The 20432-nt window shown below is 44.7% G+C and overlaps 3 protein-coding genes across 3 annotated transcripts; 1 reads left to right on the plus strand and 2 right to left on the minus strand.

Moving 5' to 3' along the window:
• The first annotated feature begins 4109 nt into the window (after positions 1-4109).
• On the plus strand, positions 4110-9843 carry LOC106587365 (neuritin-like protein). Its single transcript, XM_045708859.1, has 3 exons — positions 4110-4646; positions 5760-5907; positions 7998-9843. Exons 1-3 carry the CDS (start codon positions 4460-4462, stop codon positions 8305-8307), a joined length of 645 nt encoding a protein of 214 aa, XP_045564815.1. The 5' UTR covers positions 4110-4459; the 3' UTR covers positions 8308-9843.
• Positions 9014-12216, minus strand: LOC123730809 (dynein axonemal assembly factor 1-like). Its single transcript, XM_045708860.1, has 3 exons — positions 11793-12216; positions 11499-11564; positions 9014-11271 (listed from the first exon to the last, which is right to left on the minus strand). Exons 1-3 carry the CDS (start codon positions 11946-11948, stop codon positions 10972-10974), a joined length of 522 nt encoding a protein of 173 aa, XP_045564816.1. The 5' UTR covers positions 11949-12216; the 3' UTR covers positions 9014-10971.
• Positions 12017-15003, minus strand: LOC106587361 (dynein axonemal assembly factor 1). Its single transcript, XM_045709123.1, has 9 exons — positions 14715-15003; positions 14470-14608; positions 14282-14373; positions 13881-14102; positions 13627-13793; positions 13313-13434; positions 13027-13193; positions 12412-12895; positions 12017-12110 (listed from the first exon to the last, which is right to left on the minus strand). Exons 1-9 carry the CDS (start codon positions 14839-14841, stop codon positions 12017-12019), a joined length of 1614 nt encoding a protein of 537 aa, XP_045565079.1. The 5' UTR covers positions 14842-15003.
• Positions 15004-20432: the final 5429 nt, after the last annotated feature.

The following is a 20432-nucleotide window of genomic DNA, read 5'->3' on the forward strand; positions in this document are numbered from 1 at the left end:
AAATCTGGAATTTATGGGTCTGTGTTAGGGAGTATTTCCCCTCTTTTGTAAGAAACTGTTCTGCAAACTAAACTCAGCAAAAAAAGAAACGTCCCTTTTTCAGGACCTTGTCTTTCAAAGATAATTCATAAAAATCCAAATAACTTCACAGATCTTCATTGTAAAGGGTTTAAACACTGTTTCCCATGCATGTTCAATGAACCATAAACAATTAATGAACATGCACCTGTGGAACGGTCGTCAAGACACTAACAGCTTACAGACGGTAGGCAATTAAGGTCACAGTTATGAAAACTTAGGACAGTAAAGAGGCCTTTCTACTGACTCTGAAAAACACCAAAAGAAAGATGCCCAGGGTCCCTGCTCATCTGCGTGAACGTGCCTTAGGCATGCTGCAAGGAGGCATGAGGACTGCAGATGTGGCCAGGGCAATAAATTGCAATGTCCGTACTGTGAAACGCTTAAAACATGCTGACCTGACCGGACCAGTCGTGTGCGCGAGTGTCGCAAAATAAATTTTGAAATCCATGTTATTCAATTATTGCACCCACACTGCTTGCGTGCGCCAACGAGCGTCTGCGATGCCAAGGGCAAAATTAGAACTCCTTTCTATTTCTGATGCAGATCGTGCTGAAAGTCCTGCCTCTCCCATCTCGTCATTTTATTTATTTATTTTTATTCCACCTTTATTTAACCAGGTAGGCAAGTTGAGAACAAGTTCTCATTTACAATTGCGACCTGGCCAAGATAAAGCAAGCAGTTTAACACATACAACAACACAGAGTTACACATGGAGTAAAACGAACATACAGTCAATAATATAGTAGAAAAATAAGTCTATATACAAAGTGAGCAAATGAGGTGAGATAAGGGAGGTAAAGGCAAAAAAGGCCATGGTGGCGAAGTAAATACGATATAGCAAGTAAAACACTGGAATGGTAGATTTGTAGTGGAAGAAAGTGCAAAGTAGAAATAGAAATTATGGGGTGCAAAGGAGCAAAATAAATAAATAAATACAGTAGGGGAAGAGGTAGTTGTTTGGGCTAAATTATAGATGGGCTATGTACAGGTGCAGTAATCTGTGAGCTGCTCTGACAGCTGGTGCTTAAAGCTAGTGAGGGAGATAAGTGTTTCCAGTTTTAGAGATTTTTGTAGTTCGTTCCAGTCATTGGCAGCAGAGAACTGGAAGGAGAGGCGGCCGAAGGAGGAATTGGCTTTGGGGGTGACCACAGAGATATACCTGCTGGAGCGCGTGCTACAGATGGGTGCTGCTATGGTGACCAGCGAGCTGAGATAAGGGGGAACTTTACATAGCAGGGTCTTGTAGATGACCTGGAGCCAGTGGGATTGGCGATGAGTATGAAGCGAGGGCCAGCCAACGAGAGCATACAGGTCGCAGTGGTGGGTAGTATATGGGGCTTTGGTGACAAAACGGATGGCACTGTGATAGACTGCATCCAATTTATTGAGTAGGGTATTGGAGGCTATTTTGTAAATTACATTGCTGAAGTCGAGGATCGATAGGATGGTCAGTTTTATGAGGGTATGTTTGGCAGCATGAGTGAAAGATGCTTTGTTACGAAATAGGAAGCCAATTCTAGATTTAACTTTGGATTGGAGATGCTTAATGTGAGTCAGGAAGGAGAGTTTACAGTCTAACCAGACACCTAGGTATTTGTAGTTGTCCACATATTCTAAGTCAGATCCGTCCAGAGTAGTGATGCTGGACGGGCGGGCAGGTGCAGGCAGCAATCGGTTGAAGAGCATGCATTTAGTTTTACTTGTATTTAAGAGCAGTTGGAGGCCACGGAAGAAGAGTTGATGGCATTCAAGCTCGTCTGGAGGGTGGTTAACACAGTGTCCAATGAAGGGCCAGAGGTATACAGAATGGTGTTGTCTGCGTAGAGGTGGATCAGAGACTCACCAGAAGCAAGAGCGACATCATTGATGTATACAGAGAAAAGTGTCGGCCCGAGAATTGAACCCTGTGGCACCCCGATAGAGACTGCCAGAGGCCCGGACAACAGGCCCTCCGATTTGACACACTGAACTCTATCAGAGAAGTAGTTGGTGAACCAGGCAAGGCAATCATTTGAGAAACCAAGGCTGTTGAGTCTGCCGATAAGAATGTGGTGATTGACAGAGTCGAAAGCCTTGTCCAGGTCAATGAATATGGCTGCACAGTATTGTTTCTTATCGATGGCGGTTAATATCGTTTAGGACCTTGAGCGTGGCTGAGGTGCAGCTCTGAAACCAGATTGCATAGCGGAGAAGGTGCGGTGGGATTCGAAATGGTCGGTAATCTGTTTGTTGATTTGGCTTTCGAAAACTTTAGAGAGGCAGGGTAGGATAGATATAGGTCTGTAGCAGTTTGGGTCAAGAGTATCCCCCCCTTTGAAGAGGCGGATGACCGCAGCTACTTTCCAATCTTTGGGAATCTCAGACGACACGAAAGAGAGGTTGAACAGGCTAGTAATAGGGGCTGCAACAATTTCGGCAGATAATTTTAGAAAGAAAGGGTCCAGATTGTCTAGCCCGGCTGATTTGTAGGGGTCCAGATTTTGCAGCTCTTTCAGAACATCAGCTGACTGGATTTGAGAGAAGGAGAAATGGGGAAGGCTTGGGCGAGTTGCTGTGGGGGGTGCAGTCATTGGTTTATAGAAGCAGGTACCCACGTGCCATCTCCTTATTGGTTATACTCACGTGGGTGAGTGAAAGACAAACTGTTTTGCCAGTGGTCGTGGTAATGCTATGAAAGTTTAGATGCCGATCACCATATAAGTTCAAAGATGAAAAAACCTGGAAGGAGGAGATATGACTAGAAACGATTCGGATGGCCGTTTTATGTGTGGATTAATTGTCGGAGTAGAGGACCTTGTGCATTTCAGGTAAAATAACAACTCAATGTTTATATCCCAGGACAAATTAGCTAGCAAGTGCAAGCTAACTAGCTAAATTGCCATACATGTTTAATGCTTTTCGACCTGTCCCCAAATTAATGACATTGGTTCAGAGTGTGTTTCGATATTTTAACAGGACGGACAGCTGATCGTCCTCGCAGTGGCAGACCACGTGTAACAACACCTGCACAGGATCGGTACATCTGAACATCACACCGGGGGGACAGGTACAGGATGGCAACAACAACTGCCCGAGTTACACCAGGAACGCACAATCCCTCCATCAGTGCTCAGACTGTTCGCAATAGGCTGAGAGAGGTTGGACTGAGGGCTTGTAGGCTTGTTGTAAGGCAGGTCCTTACCAGACATCACCGGCAACAATGTAACCTATGGGCACAAACCCACCGTCGCTGGACCAGACAGGACTGGCAAAAAGCGCTCTTCACTGACAAGTCGCGGTTTTGTCTCACCAGGGATGATGGTTGCATTCGCGTTTATCGTGGAAGGAATGAGCCTTACACCGAGGCCTGTACTCTGGCACAGGATCGATTTGGAGGTGGAGGGTCCGTCATGGTCTGGGGCGGTGTGCCACAGCATCATCGGACTGAGCTTGTTGTCATTGCAGGCAATCTCAATGCTGTGCGTTACAGGGAAGACATCCTCCTCCCTCATGTGATACCCTTCCTGCAGGCTCATCGTGACATGACCCTCCAGCATGACAATGCCACCAGCCATACTGCTCGTTCTGTGCGTGATTTCCTGCAAGACAGGAATGTCAGTGTTCTGCCATGGCCAGCGAAGAGCCCGGATCTCAATCGAATTGAGCATGTCTGGGACCTGTTGGATCGGAGGGTGAGGGCTAGGGCCATTCCCCCCAAAAATGTCCAGGAACATGCAGGTGCCTTGGTGAAAGAGTGGGGTAACATCTCACAGCAAGAACTGGCAAATCTGGTGCAGTCCATGAGGAGGAGATGCACTGCAGTACTTAATGCAGCTGGTGGCCACACCAGATACGGACTGTTACTTTTGATTTTGACCCCCACTTTGTTCAGGGACACATTATTTAATTTCTGTTAGTCATATGTCTGTGGAACTTGTTCAGTTTATGTCTCAGTTGTTGAATCTTGTTATGTTCATACAAATATTTGCACATGTTAAGTTTGCTGAAGATAAATGCAGTTGACATTGAGAGGACGTTTCTTTTTTTGCTGAGTTTATATAAAGCCCATATTTCTCAGGAGCTCCGCTTTCTCTTCTATCGCTCTACCAACAAACACACTGCATTGTGAGTTTGTGCCATGTGCTATTTTACCTCCACTAAATGCCCTTAATACTGAGATCGGAAATGAGAATGCTCTAATCCAGTGTGCTATGATGTGACGTCCCTGGTCCGTTGCCCCCAAGCTTTTCACAGCTTCCCCTCCCCTCCACCCCTCCCCTACACACACATCCCCTGGATGCAGCACGTCGGCCCTTTGCTCTGTTAATCCAGTGAACACTCACTATGATCTGCCTGTATTCTCTGCTCTGCTCTTGAGCTCTGATGATCCAACAAATGAATGACAGGACACCTCACTCTGAGAAGACACCAACATTCTGTCCAGGATTATAACACTGCTGTGAACGTCATCAGATCAGAGCCCATTAATTGTATGCTGGGGCTCCACTGGACTCAGTTGGGCCAGTTGAGTATGAGGTCCCATGCCTGCACCGTGACTTTCCTCCTGCCTGTTGCTCTTTACCTCTGTAAGGATGCCTTTCCCTTATCTATTTATGTATTGTATGTCTGTGTGTCTGTCTGTGTGTGTTGTAGTGATGTTACTTTAGTGTGGTGAGCGCAGTTTGATGCTTCAAAGGCAGCCTTTATCTCACTCTGCTCTTACTAGTTTCCTGTATTTTTTCTGTTCAACTGTTTTTGTTTGTTAGAATATTTGAAACTGAAGGGATGGCATAAATAGCAGAGCAGGAGTTGGTCAGGAGAGGAGAGCAATGGTATGGGTGAAAAGGTATTTCTTTCTGAATCCATTCGGATATGAAGGAGAGAGGTTTTACGAAGCACTTATCCTAATGAAATTCATGCTGTTCTATCTTGTTCCGAACAGCGCAGTGTGTGTGTGTGTGTGTGTGTGTGTGTGTGTGTGTGTGTGTGTGTGTGTGTGTTTATGTGTGCGTGTGCCTCCCACTGTCGTCTCTCAGGGAGTTGTGGGACAGCTGGAGAATACTATCCCACTGAGGTTAGTGCTGAGGATAGGGGCGGTACCTCCTGTAGTTTACGGAGTTACTAAAGGCTATAAGAATGTTACGTTGAGAGAGAGACATCATGTATGTTGTGCTAGGACACCAGAGCAAGCGATTCATTTGTTGAGTTTGTTGCATTCACCCCAACCTTCCCCCTGTGGTGATGCTCATCTTCATGTTCCTTCTCCACCCTCTCTCAGCGCTAATGTGTGTGTGTGTTTGTGTGTGATTATGTGGTTGTTTGTTTGTATGTTTGCCAATGTGTGTGTACATGTAGTTTACACACACACACACACACACACACACACACACACACACACACACACACACACACACACACACACACACACACACACACACACACACACACACACACACACACACACACACACACACACATACACACACACACACGCACACACACACGCACACACGCACACACATGATGTAACTGTAACATACAGTGTAACTAATGCAGGCTGATGAATTACCTTACTCCGATGCTAAAACCCCAGACGTAAATAAACAAATGAAAAGTAATCTATTAATAGCAGCGGACAACAGAGCTTATGTATCTACTGTAATTCACATTCATACTCTTCACTCCCTCCCCTCCCTCAGATCTGGCCCCTGTGTGTTGGGCTGCTGCACTCCCTAGCTCCTGTGGTGTCATCTACAAGAGCTTTGCTCAGTGTCTCCTCACTCTGGGGGACAGTCTGGGTGACACACAGAAAGAGCAGAGCACACAGGACATTGACACAGTCTGCAGGTGAGTCTCTCTCTCTCAGTCCAACTTGACACCTACTCTGAATCACTCCAGCTCTTTTTCTCTTTTTCTCCTTGCATATTCTCCCATCTCCTCACACACATAAGTGTTGTAAATGTTCATTTTCAGACCAAGTCACTCCTACAGAATCAGACTGTAACCCAATACAGTGAGGGAAAAAAGTATTTGATCCCCTGCTGATTTTGTACGTTTGCCCACTGACAAAGAAATGATCAGTCTATAATGTGAATGGTAGGTTTATTTGAACAGTGAGAGACAGAATAACAACAACAAAAAATCCAGAATAACGCATGTCAAAAATGTTATAAATTGATTTGCATTTTATTGAGGGAAATAAGTATTTGACCCCTCTGCAAAACATGACTTAGTACTTGGTGGTAAAACCCTTGTTGGCAATCACAGAGGTCAGACGTTTCTTGTAGTTGGCCACCAGGTTTGCACACATCTCAGGAGGGATTTTGTCCCACTCCTCTTTGCAGATCTTCTCCAAGTCATTAAGGTTTCGAGGCTGACGTTTGGCAACTCGAACCTTCAGCTCCCTCCACAGATTTACTATGGGATTAAGGTCTGGAGACTGGCTAGGCCACTCCAGGACCTTAATGTGCTTCTTCTTGAGCCACTCCTTTGTTGCCTTGGCCGTGTGTTTTGGGTCATTGTCATGCTGGAATACCCATCCACGACCCATTTTCAATGCCCTGGCTGAGGGAAGGAGGTACATGGCCCCGTCCATCGGGGCGGTACATGGCCCCGTCCATCGTCCCTTTGATGCGGTGAAGTTGTCCTGTCCCCTTAGCAGAAAAACAACCCCAAAGCATAATGTTTCCACCTCCATGTTTGACGGTGGAGATGGTGTTCTTGGGGTCATAGGCAGCATTCCTCCTCCTCCAAACACGGCGAGTTGAGTTGATGCCAAAGAGCTCCATTTTGGTCTCATCTGACCACAACACTTTCACCCAGTTGTCCTCTGAATCATTCAGATGTTCATTGGCAAAATTCAGACGGGCATGTATATGTGCTTTCTTGAGCAGGGGGACCTTGCAGGCGCTGCAGGATTTCAGTCCTTCACAGCGTAGTGTGTTACCAATTGTTTTCTTGGTGACTATGGTCCCAGCTGCCTTGAGATCATTGACAAGATCCTCCCGTGTAGTTCTGGGCTGATTCCTCACCGTTCTCATGATCATTGCAACTCCACGAGGTGAGATCTTGGAGCCCCAGGCCAAGGGAGATCGACAGTTCTTTTGTGTTTCTTCCATTTGCAAATAATCACTGTTGTCACCTTCTCACCAAGTTGCTTGGCAATGGTCTTGTAGCCCATTCCAGCCTTGTGTAGGTCTACAATCTTGTCCCTGACATCCTTGGAGAGCTCTTTGGTCTTGGTGGAGAGTTTGGAATCTGATTGATTGCTTCTGTGGACAGGTGTCTTTTTATAAAGGTAACATTAACATTTTAGTCATTTAGCAGACACGCTTATCCAGAGCAACTTTCAGTAGTGAATGCATACATTTCATTTAATTTCATGCATTTATTTGTACTGGCCCCCCGTGGGAATCGAACCCACAACCCTGGCGTTGCACACACCATGCTGGCGTTGCACACACCATGCTCTAACAACTGAGCCACAGGGAAGACTGAGACAACCTGAGATTAGGAGCACTCCCTTTAAGAGTGTGCTCCTAATCTCAGCTCGTTACCTGTATAAAGACACCTGGGAGCCAGAAATCTTTCTGATTGAGAGGGGGTCAAATACTTATTTCCCTCATTAAAATGCAAATCAATTTATAACATTTTTGACATGCGTTTTTCTGGATTTTTGTTGTTGTTATTCTGTCTCTCACTGTTCAAATAAACCTACCATTCAAATGATAAACTAATAATTTCTTTGTCATTGGGCAAACGTACAAAATCAGCAGGGGATCAAATACTTTTTTCCCTCACTGTATGTGCTCCAACAATTGTAAACACACACACATCCCACGTCCCTCATTCACAACCTTCAGACTTTCTTGGAGTATTCCTTTCACATACTTTCAAAAAACACACTCTCTCATGTTGTCATATTTGCCCCCTTACAGATCATGGGATGCATTCCATGTGTGTGCGAATGCGGCACTTGCCGGTTGTCCTGGAGACGCAGCGGCTGTGTGGGAGTCTCTGAGGCAAGAGTCCAGGAAGACACAGTTTTCTGGAAACCTTTATGACATGTGTGCCAGCCGCACCACACTGGCACCCAATACAGTGCCCGTGCCACCCTCCCAGAGCCCACCAGCATCAGACCAGACCAATCAAGAAACTCTAAAAGGGTACACACTTCACCTTGGACCTGCCTACACCACGCTTTTGCTCTCAGCATGCATCTCTCTACTGTTCCTGCTCAGGATGTAGCCTTGGCCTCCCTCAGACTGCTATAGGTTCTCTGTGAGCCTTGTGTTTTACTGGACTGAGCATAAAATGAACCAACACACACCGGTAAAAAAAAACTCACTCCAACACATACGCAAGCACACATCCCCTCACTCCAAAAAGCATACCTCCTCCAACACACATACACACACAGGCATGTACATGTACACACACAAACACACACACAGAAACGCAAGAAAGCACTCCCAAGCGTTATGGACGTCATTTTTATGCATATTATGTAAAATAACGTTTCCATGTCAACCTCTCTGTGCAATTTTCTGTATACCACCGATCAGTGATAAGAGGGAAGTACTGACATTACTGATAGAGGTGCTCTATAATCTACACATTATGTGAACTCTGTTTTTATATGTGACATGTGGGGCAACTATTTTTCTGTCTTATTGGATCATGTTGTCAGGCATGGTTTGTCTGATAGAAATAACATCTATGTAAAATATTCTGTAACAAGTGTTGTTTTTGTGCTCAATGGTGGATCTATTCATAATTATTTAAGAGATAAATACCTCACATGCAACTTGTAAATAAGACTAAGCAATTAGCCCATTAAATGAATTATCTGACTTCATAAGATAAATAACAATATGCAAGAGACTACAGTTATACTATGTGCAATCAAGTATTATGCTGACTAATATCAAGGAATTGTCACGAGAAGCAAATATCAAAGCAAGTATTACTGAATAACTTTATAAAATGAATGGATTCACATACAAGACATAAAGCTTAAGCTAAAGCATTAACAAGCATTATTCTAGGCATGGTCAGAGAGAGAGACAAAGACACCATAGCTTGAGCCATGGCACATAGCTCATGGGAGAAAGTAAGAAAGAAAGACAGAGTATCTCACCACAGCAGTTCAGGAACAAAAAATTGAAAAAAAGAATCTAAGACCTTTTATAACGTCTGAGTTGTTTGGATTCAGAATCTGAGTTGTTGACCAATAGTATTACTGTAAAATTAGATATCAGATATCAGACCTACGGAACCTCTGCTACCCAGAGGTGTGACAACGGGGGTTGGTGAGATCAACAGAGAATACTAAATTCCTAAGACAACACAGAGGAATCCTTGCACAGTTGATAAGTCACTTTGGGGGCGGGCCCGCCCTACACCTGTATACACTTTCGTGTTTTTATATGAGCTATAAAAGAGTTCACCTGTAAAATGTATTTTACTCAGCCACCACCTGACTAAATCCCTATATTCCCCAATCATTGATTCGTGCATTGCCTGTGTGGGCACTGGGCATGGAATAGCCACCACACACAGTGTGCCTGTGGACTTAATATGTAATGATTCATCATAATGTAAAAATGATATCAGAAGCTGCACTTCACTTAGATACATGTTTGTTTTCATAGTTTCATGTGAGATTGCTCAGAGCAGTTGCTTTAAGGGGTGCATGCTTTGTTTCATTCAATTGTAAAATGTGAAATCAGACACACAGCTGATTAATCCAGACAGTTAGATTTGTAATAAAATATATTAACAAGGATATGTATGGTGTAGCATGTAACGTGCAATGTGTGTGTATCCTGTATGTGTGTGTGTGTGTTTGTAATCTTTGCTCTTAAATCCTTTCATAACAGAAGGTCATGAGCAGATCAATCTAATCTGTCTTTGTTCCTGCCCTGCATCCCTCGATGCACCCTGACAGCCCAGGATACACTGCACATCCTAGCCATGTGTCAGAGTAGGGGAGGGAGGAGGGGAAGAGGGAGGAGAAAACATGAAGAGATGGTGAATTACAATGTGAACATGGTCATGAACAGAAACAAAGATTTAGAGAACAGTAGACAATACCATTTGTGCATGTGTGTGGCTATGACAAGACAGATGAGTAGACAGGTGGATATATTTTTTGTTAATCCTCTTTTTGGTACCTTTATTTAAAGACCCAATCTACTAAAATCTATTCTCTAGTCTCCCTGTGACCAGTATTTGACCTGGGCACCGGGCCATGTTATCTTTCAGGGAGTCCTGAAATCACACCCTCAGTCCAGGGTAGATTAAATGATACAGAAGAGATTCCACGTGTTTTTGCATTAGCAGGTCTGTAATAAGACTACTGCTAAAACACGCAAAGACTTTGACAAAATAACTGCTCTTTAGGTTCACATTTATGCATGATCATCATCATCATTACTCTATTTTCTAAACTTGTTTTTTATGTTTTATTTTCTGTAATAATGAGCCAGAGTATTGCACATCTGAGGTGCATATTTGGTACTTAAGTGCCACCTAGTGGTATATTTTAAGTATTTGTGTAACAACAAGCACTGAGACAAATTCCCCATACTGTATTATAACGTTTTATTTTATGAGCCCTGGCAATAATCTGACCGGGATTATCTTGGAATGGACTTGAATGCAGTTCATGAACACTTAATTCAGAACACTGAGCCTGAGAATACAGAATATAAAGTATAACCAGTAACAAAACAGCTACGAAAAACGAACAAAAAAAACAACATTGTTTTGAGCGGAAAATGTGTTGGGTGTAAACCCGTGGCTGCGAAATAGCTCCATAGCAGCTCTCTGTGCTTACATTGTACCTGTCTTTCCCAGATTGAACACCTAAACCTATGGTTGTTAATGCTATCACAGCCTTCTGCAGGGTTAGTCCAGCTCCTCAATGAGACAACCTGGTTTGCTGGCTTCAGGGCTCTGTCTGGGTTCTCCCTGAGGAGGTTCTGATATCACCAGCTCTGGGGCATCCCCCGCCTCTGGGTCCAATGCTACTAGGTGATTGGTGGGCGATTTGTTTGACGTTTTGTCACAGACCCTGAACAGTGAAGATGAGCATGGACCTGAGGTAGGTGTGGTCTCTGTGGTCCACACTGTCCCACTCTGATGTATGATTGGATCTACATCGTTGTTGTCTCCTGAAACGACCTCTATCATTGGCCGGAATACTCGCTGGAAACACAGGTGGTCGATTCAGACATAACACAGCTGACAAATACACTCTGTACTGACTTAAATGCTGTGTTGACCTAATAAAATATTAGCATGTGAGTCATTTAGAGACTAATTGTGTGTATTTGGAATATGCCTGCTGACTATTGTACAATAAATGCTAAAGGTATTCTATTCTTAATTTTGGGTAATAAAAGTTACAGCCTAGTGTATGGTATGTAATGTACCTGAGAGGTGAAGATGCAGGGGCTGTCTAGATCTTCAACATCCACATCCTCCAGGTCAGGGAGATCCTGTGGAGTCAGGTGACCATTAGTCAGGGGACAAGGCTTTAGTGCTCTAAATGAAGGTTAGAGTCAAGAGCTAAATGATAAAGAGTCTGAGGCAGTCTGTGCTTTTGGATAAGACGCTGATGGAAAGGGACTAGATAACAACAATAAAACATTATTACAGTGTGATAATCACTCTATTATAGTGATAGTGACTGGTAATGTTTGGCTGTGGTGCTCAGTCTGACTCACGTCAATACGAAGTGGTGGGTGTGGCCCCAGGTGGATGGTCTCCAGGTCCTCTGTCTCCTCTACCTCAGTCACCATTGGTCCAGGACCGTGCTCTACAATTCCCCCAGCTGTCTGAGACTCTGGCTGGCCACATACTGACTGCTCTCCCTCTAACATCTCTCTCTTCGGCTGCCTTCTTTGTAGTTGTTCTCTACTTGACTGGTTTAACTCTAACAGTTCTTCCTTTAAGCTTTCTTCTGTTGCTTGCTCTCCATCTGGCTGATCTCCCTCTTGGTGCTCTCCATCTGGCTGATCTCCCTCTTGGTGCTCTCCATCTGGCTGATCTCCCTCTTGGTGCTCTCTCTCTAGCTGATCTCCCTCTTGGTGCTCTCTCTCTAGCTGATCTCCCTCTTGGTGCTCTCTCTCTGGCTGATCTCCCTCTTGGTGCTCTCTCTCTGGCTGATCTCCCTCTTGGTGCTCTCCATCTGGCTGATCTCCCTCTTGGTGCTCTCTCTCTGGCTGATCTCCCTCTTGGTGCTCTCTCTCTAGCTGATCTCCCTCTTGGTGCTCTCTCTCTAGCTGATCTCCCTCTTGGTGCTCTCTCTCTAGCTGATCTCCCTCTTGGTGCTCTCTCTCTAGCTGATCTCCCTCTTGGTGCTCTCTCTCTAGCTGATCTCCCTCTTGGTGCTCTCTCTCTAGCTGATCTCCCTCTTGGTGCTCTCTCTCTAGCTGATCTCCCTCTTGGTGATCTCTCTCTAGCTGATCTCCCTCTTGGTGCTCTCTCTCTAGCTGATCTCCCTCTTGGTGCTCTCTCTCTAGCTGATCTCCCTCTTGGTGCTCTCTCTCTAGCTGACCTCCCTCTTGGTGCTCTCTCTCTAGCCGATCTCTCTCCGGATCCTCTCTTCCTAGTTGTTCTCTGTCTAGCTGCTTCTTCAGTGGCTGTTCATTCCCTAGCTCTTCCTTTTCTGTCTGTTCTCTCTGTGTCTGTAGGAACTCTTCATGGGCCTCCAGACTGTCCTCCACAAACGCCTGGATCCTCTCCTCCCTGCCCGGGCTCTGATTCTGCCTCTGGTTCTTTTCACTGGGGTTCTCAAGTTCTGGAGTTGTAATGGTCTCATACTCCCCTAGAAAAGGTCAACACACCCTTATCAAACTCCCTACGTTGTGTGTGTGTAAGGAGTTTCCAAGTGTGTGTGTGTGTGTGTGTGTGTGTGTGTGTGTGTGTGTGTGTGTATATGAGTGCGTGTGTGCGTACCTCTCTCTTGCAGCTCTCTGAGTCGCAGTCTCTCCCTGGCTTGGTCTCTGATGGTTGCCATGGCGTCCAGACTGTCCTGGATCTTCCTTCTCTCTCGTGTTTGCCATGATTCCCTCTCCCTGCGCTCCCCCTCCGGACCCGCTGTCCCCCACGCCTCCGCACACGCCCTTCATACCGCAACCACATGACAATCATACAGCAACCAAAGACCAACATCACAGACCACACAATGACTCAACCATAAGTACGACATGCACAGGCAAACAGAGACAAACTGCTAATGCACCTGTCCTTTGGGAACACAGGTCGGTCATCCAGGTATGTGAGCTGTTTTAGACGTATGATCATTGTCTTCCTGTAGTATGGGATTTTTTTTATCACTTCATTTCCCATCAGGTTCAGCACGCGCTGAGGAGGAGGGAACAACAAGGGTGTAATCACACACACACATACACAGGCTTGGGTATATTATCAGCATGAAGCAAGAGTATTTGCATTTTATAGTCAGTGTGTCATGCGCATGGGCATACTAATGAATAAAGATGATATGATCTCTATTAGCATACAGTACTGTTTATCTGTGTGAGCATGTCTTCTCACCAGTTCAGGCATTCTCTCCAGCACAGTGAGGATGTCTGGGTCATCCAGCAGGTTGTGGGACATGTCCAGTACACTGAGGGAGAGGCACTGACTCAGATGCTCCACGTCTCCCACTGTCTGCAGCTTATTATGGGCTATCTGCAGGGTGCCCAGATCAGGCAGGCAGGCTGGGAAAATACTCACAAATCAGATAGATGGAGTCACACACACACGCACTGAGATAGGTGCGGTACGTAGAGTGAGGACAGACTCACCAATGTTTTCGATGGTGTGTATGTAGTTGTTGCAGACATTGAGGGTGCAGAGCTTGCTGAGTGGTTCTAAGTTCTCCAGATTGTGTATGAGGTTCTGGTGGAGGAAGAGGCAGCGTAGGTCCGTTTGGGCCTGCAGGTTCTGGATGCGCTGCAGTCCGTTGCACTCCAGCCAGAGACACTTCAGCCCTGTGTACTCCTCCAGATTCTCTATGGTGGAGAAGCCTAAGTGGGGAAAACATAAAACAAACAACATTAGAATACTAAAAGAACTCTAACAGTGCAGTTGTATTCCACCTACAATTCTATATAGACCACACAACGCTTATGATTTTAATTTCTATAAATTATTCATGCAACAATATATCTAACCCATCCATAAACAACAACAATTCCACACACACCTTTGAAGTGCAAATACAGTGTGTCATTCAATCGAGGTGTCATGTAGAGTTTATTTTGCTTGCAGTGGTCCTTCAGAAATGTCTTTGTCATTCTGAGGAACATAAAACGTCACTAGTTAGAATGCTAGACAGAATGAACAATAATGCTAGAAGACGACTGACAGCCAATTCCTAGCTTTTAAGATGACCTTGGACCCGAGTCCTTTTCCTTTTTCTCTTGTTGTTGGGCTTGTATGAGTTTGTCGACTTCTGTATGTGAGGACACACAACGGTCTCCTTCGATAACAACGTTTGGCAGGGGGCTGCAGTTCGCCGTGGGGGCCTCTTCTGAAGTGAGAGAGGAGGATAACTTTAGACATGGCTAGACTCATGCGATTATTTAACATGTTGCCATGTGCTGACTATTATGCTAAATTATAGTGAACTGTCTAACCTAGTTTACTGGAAGTTGTTGACATCGCGTTCAGCAATATTTCTGCATCTCCAGCTTGCAGGGTCATACTGGATTCCTCGCCACTCTCTTCTTCCACCTCACCGGATTCGAGGGGTTTAGGATGCATCGTCGATAGTTAAGTGATTACTACTTCTATATACTATTTACTTGTTCAGTTAACAATTTATGTTAACGTATTAGCCAGTTGTAATAACTTGTCATAAACTCCGTCAGCTATTTTCCGGTAAAGCTTTTCTGTGTTTCCATAGCAACGGCGAAACGTCAAACGACGACCGCCCTCCTCTCATTATTGGTTGTGCAAGACAGAGTCATATTTAATTTAAACTTTATTTTATCAGGGAGTCATACTGAGACCAATGTCTCTTTTACAGATGAGCCTTGAATTACATAAATTAAAGGAAATACATTATATAAAAAACTAAGAAATTCGTCAGTATTAATGTGCGGATTCGATTATGCTAAACCGCGGGGCATCGTGGTATGTCACGTACGTCATTGGGCGAAACCGCTCGGTCATTTTGTCACCCCATGCAGCATGGTGCATCGTCCAGAAACATACAACGTATCTTTTTATAACTATTTTTTATTGGGAAGGCAGATAAACCGTTATAATAAAAAGCAATCCCTTTAGCTTGGGAAAACACAGAATACTAGTAATTATTACACGTGCTTAACTAAGTCACTTTTGTTTTGAACCGACTTCGCCATGGACTTTGATCGGGGCGCCTGGCTCACGACCAGGAGGCAGCCCGGTTCCAAATGGAATACAATCAACTTTCAGGCGATGCAAAACACGTTTACACGGTTGTCCGTCTCCGGGCGGGATTAATCGAACCCCCTCCATGGCTCTGATATAAACTATTGTAGCCGAGCCGTTTTTACGCTTAAACATTTTCATTGGTCAAAAGGACTGACATTCAATGTATTTTTCCCCGGAGCTAAAAATATGAATATTTACACAGCATACAGCGATTCCAAAATAAAACGTGTATGTAATCAATGTAGCCTATTCTGAATAATAAATGTATAGTCGACCACAAAAAGGCAGAGATCCTATAAATCAATTTTTATTTCTAGTTATGTAATTCTATGCACTTATTTGAACTAACTTTTACAGTATGCCTATGCAAGGATACAACGATGGTTGCTTCATCCATTTTTGGACTTCTGAATTAATGAAATGTACCCATTGATTATTTTTTATTTTATTTATTTTTATTTCACCTTTATTTAACCAGGTAGGCCAGTTGAGAACAAATTCTCATTTACAACTGCGACCTGGCCAAGATAAAGCAAAGCAGTGCGACAAAAACAACAACACAGAGTTACACATAAACAAACGTACAGTCAATAACACAATAGAAAAATCTATGTACAGTGTGTGCAAATGTATTAGAGTACGGAGGTAAGTCAATAAATAGGCCATGGAGGCGAAATAATTACAATTTAGCATTAACACTGGAGTGATAGATGTGCAGATGCTGATGTGCAAGTAGAAATACTGGGGTGCAAAACGAGGATTAATAACAATATGGGGATGAGGTAGTTGGGTGTGCAATTTACAGATTGGCTGTGTACAGGTCAAATCAAATTTATTTGTCACATACACATGGTTGCAGATGTTAATGCAAGTGTAGCGAAATGCTTTTGTTTCTAGTTCCGACCATGCAGTAATATCTAACAAGTAATATAACCTAACAATTCCACAACAACTACCTTATACACACAAGTGTAAAGGAATGAATACGAATATGTACATACAAATATATAAATGAGTGATGGCCGAATGGCATAGGCAAGATGCAGTAGATGGTAAGAGTACAGTATATACATATGAGATGAGTAATGTAGGGTATGAAACATATAAAGCGGCATTGTTTAAAGTGGCTAGTGATACATTACATCAAGATGGCAAGATGCAGTAGATGGTATAGCGTACAGTATATACATATGGGATGAGTAATGTAGGGTATGTAAACATTATATCAAGTGGCTAGTGATAAATTGATTACATCAATTTTTCCGTTATTAAAGTGGCTGGAGTTGAGTCAGTATGTTGGCAGCAGCCACTCAATGTTAGTGATGGCTGTTTAACAGTCTGATGGCCTTGAGATAGAAGCTGTTTTTCAGTCTCTCGGTCCCCGCTTTGATGCACCTGTACTGACCTCGCCTTCTGGATGATAGCGGGGTGAACAGGCAGTGGCTCGGGTGGTTGTTGTCCTTGATGATCTTTTTGGCCTTCCTGTGACATCGGGTGGTGTAGGTGTCCTGGAGGGCAGGTAGTTTGCACCCGGTGATGCGTTGTGCAGACCTCACTACCCTCTGGAGAGCCTTCCGGTTATGGGCGGAGCAGCTGCCGTACCAGGCGGTGATACAGCCCGACAGGATGCTCTCGATTGTGCATCTGTAAAAGTTTGTGAGTGTTTTTGGTGACAAGCCGAATTTCTTCAGCCTCCTGAGGTTGAAGAGGCGCTGCTGCGCCTTCTTCACCACACTGTCTGTGTGGGTTGACCATTTCAGTTTGTCTGTGATGTGTACGCCGAGGAACTAAAAACTCTCCACCCTCTCCACTACTGTCCCATCGATGTAGATAGGGGGCTGCTCCCTCTGCTGTTTCCTGAAGTCCACGATCATCTCCTTTGTTTTGTTGACGTTGAGTGTGAGGTTATTTTCCTGACACCACACTCCGAGGGCCCTCACCTCCTCCCTGTAGGCCGTCTCATCGTTGTTGGTAATCAAGCCTACCACTGTAGTGTCGTCTGCAAACGTGATGATTGAGTTGGAGGCGTGCATGGCCACGCAGTCGTGGGTGAACAGGGAGTACAGGAGAGGGCTGAGAACGCACCCTTGTGGGGACCCAGAGTTGAGGATCAGCGGGGTGGAGATGTTGTTACCTACCCTCACCACCTGGGGGGCGGCCCGTCAGGAAGTCCAGGACCCAGTTGCACAGAGCGGGGTCGAGACCCAGGGTCTTGAGCTTAATGACGAGTTTGGAGGGTACTATGGTGTTAAATGATGAGCTGTAATCGATGAACAGCATTCTTACATAGGTATTCCTCTTGTCCAGATGGGTTAGGGCAGTGTGATGGCGATTGCGTCGTCTGTGGACCTATTGGGGCGGTAAGCAAATTGGAGTGGGTCTAGGGTGTCAAGTAGGGTGGAGGTGATATGGTCCTTGACTAGTCTCTCAATGCACTTCATGATGACGGAAGTGAGTGCTACGGGGCGGTAGTCATTTAGCTCAGTTACCTTTCTTGGGAACAGGAACAATGGTGGCCCTCTTGAAGCATGTGGGGACAGCAGACTGGGATAAGGATTGATTGAATATGCCTGTAAACACACCAGCCAGCTGGTCTGCGCATGCTTTGAGGACGTGGCCAGGGATGCCGTCTGGGCCTGCAGCCTTGCGAGGGTTAACACGTTTAAATGTTTTACTCACGTTGGCTGCAGTGAAGGAGAGCCCGCAGGTTTTGGTAGCGGGCTGTGTCAGTGGCACTGTATTGTCCTCAAAGCGAGCAAAAAAGTTGTTTAGTCTGTCTGGGAGCAAGGCATCGTGATCCGCGACGGTACAGTGATCAGTAAGCTGCTCTTACAGCTGATGCTTAAAGTTAGAGAGGGAGATATAAGACCCCAGCTTCAGTGATTTTTGAAATTCGTTCCAGTCATTGGCAGCAGAGAACTGGAAGGAAAGGCGGCTAAAGGAAGTGTTGGCTTTGGGGGTATACCTGCTGGAGCGCGTGCTACAGGTGGGTGTTGCTATGGTGACCAGTGAGCTGAGATAAGGCGGGGCTTTACCTAGCATAGACTTATAGATGACCTGGAGGCAGTGGGTTTGGCGACGAATATGTAGTGATGGCCAGCTAACGAGAGCATACAGGTCACAGTGTTGGGTAGTATATGGGGCATTTGTGAGAAAACGGATGGCACTGTGATAGACTACATCCAGTTTGCTGAGTAGAGTGTTGGAGGATATTTTGTAAATGACATCGCCAAAGTCAAGGATCGGTAGGATAGTCAGTTTTACGAGGGTATGTTTGGCAGCCTGAGCGAAGGAGGCTTTGTTGTGAAATAAAAAGCCGATTCTAGATTTAATTTTGGATTGGAGATGCTTAATGTGAGTCTGGAAGGAGAGTTTACAGTCTAACCAGACACCTAGGTATTTGTAGTTGCCCATATATTCTAAGTCAGAACCGTCCAGAGTAGTGATGCTAGTCGGGCGGGAGGGTGCGGGCAGCAATCGGTTGAAGAGCATGCACTTAGTTTTACTTGCATTTAAAAGCAGCTGGAGGCCTCGGAAGGAGCATTGAAGCTCGTTTGGAGGTTTGTTAGCACAGTGTCCAAAGAAGGGCCAGATGTATACAGAATGGAGTCGTCTGCGTAGAGGTGGATCAGAGAATCACCAGCAGCAAGAGCGACATCATTGATGTATACAGAGAAGAGTCGGCCCGAGAATTGGACCCTGTGGCACCCCCAGAGACTGCCAGAGGTCCGGACAACAGGCCCTCCAATTTGACACACTGAACTCTATCTGAGAAGTAGTTGGTGAACCAGGAGAGGCAGTCATTTGAGAAGCCAAGTCTATTGAGTCTGCCGATAAGAATATGGTGATTGACAAGAGTCGAAAAGCCTTGGCCAGGTTGATGAAGATGGCTGCACAGTACTGTCTTTTATCAATGGCGGTTATGATATCATTTAGGACCTTGAGCGTGGGTGAGGTGCACCCATGACCAGCTCGGAAACCAGATTGCTTTCTTGAAGAAGATAACTTAGAAATGCTACATGAGTTTAGTTCAACTGTCATACCCCATCAAAACCCAAAATGCAAGCTTGTTTCAATCCAATGTTTATAAACATAGTAAATGTAAACAAACACTATATAGCCTATAAACATGTTAAGAACTATAATGTTGACATGGATGCTCAGTCCTTGATTCCATAGCTCTGTCTATGAATGTGACAGTGGTTAAATTTCTCCAGCCCTATCCCGCAGCTTTTTACTGAAACAGGGGTGGGGATGACGGTTTGTTAATGTTTGAACTGCTGATTGCCGTTTTAAAGGTTCAATGTGCAGAAATCGCTCCGCCATTTGCTTGTTGCTAAAATTCTAATAGTTTGCTTAATTTTGGACAAGCAGTATAGTGTAGAGAATCATTGTACTGTCTAAACTACATTTATTGTAGGCTAAAATAGAGTCAGCAGGAAAAATGTTTTTTTTAACGCTTGAGCACACAACATTTGTAACAGAATCAACTAAACTTTTTTTTACAACTGACGTCATAGGCTACATAGTGAGAGTTGTGTGAACCTTTTTAATTGAGAGGTCTATTTTAAAAGCTTAGCTTTCTATGAAGACACCTATATCAAGGCTTACCGTTGCAACCCGTTGTTCCACGCTAGTGCAGTGACATGAGCAAGACAGAAGGGGGCAACACGAGCATGTGGGCGAAGCTTCACTCAAAGGGAGCTTGACGCAGTGTCCCATTCCTCTTACTTCCAGCACATGTTACCGGAGGTAAATCAAATGCATTGCTATGAAACATAGAATATCCACCTAGGCCTACATAATTGCACCACATTGTATTATTCTCATCTGATATGAGTTGCAGTTAACATGGGAAAGTCAGTTCCTTAGCCTTACCTCTGTGCCAAAAAGGTCAAAGGCTGTAGGCAAAATGAACAGATGCTGGTCTATTGCCC

The sequence above is a fragment of the Salmo salar genome, chromosome ssa26 (assembly GCF_905237065.1).
Source record: "Salmo salar chromosome ssa26, Ssal_v3.1, whole genome shotgun sequence".
NCBI lineage: Eukaryota > Metazoa > Chordata > Actinopteri > Salmoniformes > Salmonidae > Salmo > Salmo salar.

Coding starts and splice junctions, on each gene's coding strand:
- LOC106587365 (XM_045708859.1), top strand. CDS start 4,460: ATGACAGGACACCTCACTCTGAGAAGACACCAACATTCTGTCCAGGAT. Junction 4,647..5,759: donor GCCTGTTGCTCTTTACCTCT/GTAAGGATGCCT, acceptor CCCCTCCCTCAG/ATCTGGCCCCTGTGTGTTGG. Junction 5,908..7,997: donor GACATTGACACAGTCTGCAG/GTGAGTCTCTCT, acceptor GCCCCCTTACAG/ATCATGGGATGCATTCCATG.
- LOC123730809 (XM_045708860.1), bottom strand. CDS start 11,948: ATGTTAGAGGGAGAGCAGTCAGTATGTGGCCAGCCAGAGTCTCAGACA. Junction 11,565..11,792: donor ACCCACCACTTCGTATTGAC/GTGAGTCAGACT, acceptor CTGACTCCACAG/GATCTCCCTGACCTGGAGGA. Junction 11,272..11,498: donor CCTGCATCTTCACCTCTCAG/GTACATTACATA, acceptor CTGTGTTTCCAG/CGAGTATTCCGGCCAATGAT.
- LOC106587361 (XM_045709123.1), bottom strand. CDS start 14,841: ATGCATCCTAAACCCCTCGAATCCGGTGAGGTGGAAGAAGAGAGTGGC. Junction 13,794..13,880: donor ACACACCATCGAAAACATTG/GTGAGTCTGTCC, acceptor GTATTTTCCCAG/CCTGCCTGCCTGATCTGGGC. Junction 13,435..13,626: donor TGGAGAGAATGCCTGAACTG/GTGAGAAGACAT, acceptor CCTCCTCCTCAG/CGCGTGCTGAACCTGATGGG.